The sequence below is a fragment of the Coptis chinensis genome, chromosome 3 (assembly GCF_015680905.1).
Source record: "Coptis chinensis isolate HL-2020 chromosome 3, ASM1568090v1, whole genome shotgun sequence".
Taxonomy (NCBI): Eukaryota; Viridiplantae; Streptophyta; class Magnoliopsida; order Ranunculales; family Ranunculaceae; genus Coptis; species Coptis chinensis.
Genome location: NC_141458.1, coordinates 70779094 through 70783898, shown reverse-complemented (window position 1 = coordinate 70783898; position 4805 = coordinate 70779094). Strand labels below are relative to the sequence as shown.

Here is a 4805-nt window from a genome sequence, read left to right as displayed (position 1 = left end):
CCTCGATTATGCCTCTTGTTTAGCCATCTTAGTGGACTAATAGTGTTTGTAAGTTATATTTTATGATTCTACAGGTGAAAGAGGGAGTTTTATAAAATATTAGAGAAAAGGGGGTAAAATGGAGCAATTTAGAGTATTAAGGATCACATGGGAAACCCGTGTACAATCATGGAGAAGGCCAAGGAATTAGAGCTATTAAAGATGTGACTTGGACCTATTTTAAAGCCTATTTGGAAGCCCAAGGCCAAATGATTCGTTGCTTGTACCAAAGCCCACAAAATAGGATAGAAGGATAGAGCAGAAGAGACAAAATAGATTTTCGCATCTGAGACTCATGGATCGTGAGTCCATACTCAATGCTCACATCTGAGACGCATGGATCACGCATCCAGATGCATTGCTTGAGTCTAAGACGCATGGATCATGAGTCCAGACGCATGAAATGACACTGTAGCCAATTCCTTCTCAGTTTTGGAGACGAAGTTGGACTCTGAATGAAGTCTATTTGTATTAGGAAATAAATGACGGTTTGGAATACTTCTAGAGCTCATTGTAACCTCTATAAATAGAGGACCTAAGTGCCTCATGTAATTTGCCAATTCACTTATACTCTTGTCTCTAGATAGTGAGGCATTTAACTAGCTGAGTCTTAATAAATTAGTCTTTCTAGTCTTATGTTCTTTGACTCTTCTTCTTCTCGTTCTTCGTATTCTTCCTTCTTTATGGAAGGCTAATCTTCTCCTTCAAGGGAGAAGATGAAGCCGGTGCTTAGGGTTTGTTGATTCTTTTGGTTCATGGTGTTCTTCAATCAGGTTAGTTATTTATGTTTTTAGTTATTAGTTTCATTGCCCACACTAGGGGATGGAAGTATAGATTAAGGTTTTTATTTATTGCAATTGAATATAATGCTAGAATAGGGTTTTATTTATTGTAATTGAATATTATACTATTATTCTCTACTTTTCTTCTAGTTGTATAGTGTTTTAGAGTAAGGGAAGTATTCCTTGTGTTTGCCTTAGATGGTGATTTATTGAATAGCTGCCCAAACTCACATAAAAGGAAAGAAAATACTAGTAACATGAACATAGGAACAACCTTAAGTAGAGTTATTTGTTACCGATGTTTTATCCAAGAGGGCATCGACACTCGCTCGATTGCCTAATTGTAGTCTACTTGTGAGAACAACCATGAAACAAAAGATCATTGAATCAAAAGTATTGGTGGATTCTAATCTCTTGAATTCCTTCTCTTATAAATTCTCAATAGTTTAGTTTAGTTTAATTTAATTTAGTTTACCATTAGAATCTATAATATCTATAATAATAGTTTTTAATCCCTCAAACCCCCTTTCCAGTCTTGTCCTTCATATAAACATACACTTAAAAGTAGAATGATACCCTACTCATCCTTTACTTATTGAGGGATAATTAAGTTTTGATACGCTTCTATTTTGTTCAACAACCATCATCTATCTACATCATCCATATACCAACTCACACACAAAAAGAGGCATGGTTAACTACGTCTAACCCTTCAAACCTATTCTGAATAGCTACCCCTCTAATTTTCTCTGAATCTTTTAGTCTCCAAATAGTTTCTCCTTGCTTGCTGCTCTCACCTGAGTTTCTTTTCCTCCCTTTTCTTCTGTATATGTTTTCTCCATTAGGTTCCTGAGGGGGAGTGGCATCCACAACCACCTCCTTATCCGTGTTCCCCTTATCATTGTTATGTTGCATATCCCTTTTGAGCTTCCTGCACTCTGTGACCAAATGGCCTACAATCTTGCAATGCGTGCACATTTTAAGTAATTTCCCAACCTCCATTGTTTGCCCGAAGTTGAAATTCTTAGCCTTAACATAGATTTGATCCGGAATTGGCTCCGACAGATCCATATCCACCAAAATATTAGCATAGTATCCATAATCTCGATTGAGTGTTTTCTCATCTATTTGCATTGGATAACCCACTCCACGAGCAATGGACATCAGGGATTCAGGCTCCCAGTATTCCTATCCAAGTCCAGGTAAACGAATCCATACTAAGCCATGAGATTGTCTTTGGCTGTCGGGGTTGAAGTTTGGAGTCCATTGGCTGATTCTAATAGGATTTTTATCAAAGTCCCAAGATCTTTTTTCCCAAACTCTATTCAGGTCATTTGCATTCGAGAATCGTAAAAATAGAAACCCCTTACCAATAGGTGTAATGAGCCACTCACCTGTTGGTTGCCATATTTGATTTGCTAAAGTTCGAACTTTATCAAGTGAAACTTTTTGCAGATCAATTTGTTCCACCAAACAATGTTTGCAGTAAACCAAACCTTTCTCATAAGCCTTTTTCGGTATGGTGATAGCTGGGTATTCCCCCATTTTTGCAGGAATAGGCAACTCTTGGAATTCCACTAGCTGCCTAATTTGTTGCTTTATAGCATCCGTATAAGATACTCTCTCCGTAACATTTTGTGCTTGTTCTTCAGCTCAAACCTCATTTATTATGGATTGAGATGGTTGTGGTTGTATGTGATAAGAGCCCAAAACTGTAGTTTTAACCCCTTAACAATAATACTTTTAGACCAATTATGCGAGTAATAAATAAGGGTTAATGCTAATTACGTGCTTTTATGTATTTCAGGCATTGGAGTCAATTATGTGCAGAAATGTGTCACTTTTGCGAGATAAAGGAGCAAGGGTTGGTTGCTAAGAAGTTCTGTGATTAAAGATCAAGATTCAAGGAGAAAAAACCTTTTTAAAGCTCGGTAAAAACTGAAAAGTCAAAGTTAACGTGGGCAAAAACAGCATATAAAAGTTAGCAGAATTTCCAAAGATCGTATCTCTGGACTCATACCTCGGAATTGGGCCTACCTTATGTCAAAACGGCCGTCTTAGAAAGAGCTTTCCAATGGTCCAAACCTTGACCCAATCAGAGGAGCAAAAGTTGATGAAAAGTTTGTTGAAGTTAAATCCAGCTGAAAAAACCTCTATGGACTGAAGAAATTGGGTTTTGGGCTCGATTTTCCAGCCCAAAACATAGCTCCAGGCCCATGCACGAAATTGAGGATCTTTTTCTCTTCTTGAAAGGAGGAAAGGAGGAAACTCATTAGCTAGACCTAGATCAGAAATAAATTAGCTTAGACTCTATTTTTTAATTAGGGATTTACTTGTTTTTAATTTAGTTTATTGAATCATTGATAATTCTTTATTAGATTAATAAAAGTAGTTAGTTATTCATAAATTTAGTTTTGGTTTATTAAATTACTTAGATCTAAATTCAGTTATTAGTTGTTAATCATTTCTTAATTGTTAATTCAGTTGTAAATCCTTGATTAGATCAAATTAGTAAATTTATAATCTTTATATCATGTCTTGCTTAAATTCATATAGAAATGATAGCTTAATGACTCGAGGCTAAAATCTCTATTAGAGGGGTTTGAGGAAGCCTTGATGAAAACTTGATTTTGTTAGCTTATAAATCGTCGTGATAATCTATTCAATTCTAGAAAGTAATTAGTTCACCATGAGAATGGATTTGATTGCTTTACATGCTAGTTATTATTTGGTAGAGATTGTCATGAATAATTAGGGATTAGAAATACCAGTTTGTTATGTGAAAGCATTGAAATTTGGATTACGACATTTCTTTGTTAGTTGATTAAGTCGAATCAAGGTGGAATCGAATTCCCCTAATTCATTCTCTATTGTCAAGTTAGTATTTGAATTCCGTCATTTCGTTATTCACATATTGATTAGTAGTTTCCCATCGTAGTATATTTCTGTCGTTACTCTCATTGACCTTGATAGACTGATAATCGTAGTTAACTTAGACCTCTAAAGAACTAGGAGTGGAACGAATCTTCTATTCTAATTATATTGCAATAGCATCGAGAGTAGAAAACTTTGATAATATTAAGCGTAAATCAGTTTTAGTTTTACTTGCGTTTGAGTCTCGTAGCTTATTCGTAGGTAAAACTATTCATAGGTATGCTAGTATAAACCTCTAACAAGATATGTGAGGAGTGGAAGAAAGAAGTTCCTTAATGCCTCATTGCTTCGCTTATGAATAACGTCTTGTATACGCGAGCTCAGTGTGTGTAACAAGTTAGAAACACTGAATAACTTGAAGTAATGGAAGTTGTAACTAACCAGTAAAAATCGGGCTTTTCCATAAGAGGGCGCGGGTTGTGCTCATAAATAGCCTAGGTAGGGCGGCGCAGGTCGCGCTCAGGTCCAACTCGGGTTCCAGGCGCTTTAGCGCAGGGGGCACTTGAAGTTAGCCTTGTATGGGCGCGGGTTGCACTCAAGTCCAACTCGAGTTCCAGGCGCTTCAGCGTAGGTGGGGCTCAAAGTTAGCCTTGTATGGGCGCGGGTCGCGCTCAGGCTTGTTCTTTGAAATATTTTTAGTTTCTGAACCAAAGAATCACTGTTAGAAGCAAACAAGGGTGGGTGGGTTTAATGGGACTTTGGGAAGACTAAAAATACTAATGAAAACAATTCTAAACGGAACTAAAATGGCAGCGGCCATTTGGCGTCATTGCCGGTATTGATCACTAAGATCATGATGTCTTTTAGAGCTGTTACAAAATATGTTCATATTATGATAAAATTGCATTCAAATGCAATTATTTATACGGAGTGTATCCAAAAGACTTGGAAGTTGTCGGAGGATAGGGTGGTTGATTCGGATGAGGAAATGGAGGATATGACATGTTTGGATGAAAATGCCTTGGAGAGGTGTACTTCTGATTTAGAATGCATGTCAGTGCTGCATAGTGGCTTGCGTTGCGTTTATGGTATTTGTGAAGATTTACGGGC

General features: G+C 36.9%; 1 protein-coding gene across 1 annotated transcript; it reads right to left on the bottom strand.

The window, feature by feature from the left end:
- Positions 1–1493: 1493 nt before the first annotated feature.
- On the bottom strand, positions 1494–2366 carry LOC147510628 (uncharacterized). Its single transcript, XM_086598201.1, has 2 exons — positions 2142–2366; positions 1494–2009 (listed from the first exon to the last, which is right to left on the bottom strand). Exons 1-2 carry the CDS (start codon positions 2364–2366, stop codon positions 1494–1496), a joined length of 741 nt encoding a protein of 246 aa, XP_086454327.1.
- Between the last annotated feature and the right edge of the window lie 2439 nt (positions 2367–4805).

Bases quoted from the DNA above. Each gene is read 5' to 3' on its own strand.
- LOC147510628 (XM_086598201.1), bottom strand. From the start codon at position 2,366: ATGGGGGAATACCCAGCTATCACCATACCGAAAAAGGCTTATGAGAAA. The intron at 2,010-2,141 runs GTTTGGGAAAAA...GGACTTGGATAG, and splicing joins ATGCAAATGACCTGAATAGA to GAATACTGGGAGCCTGAATC.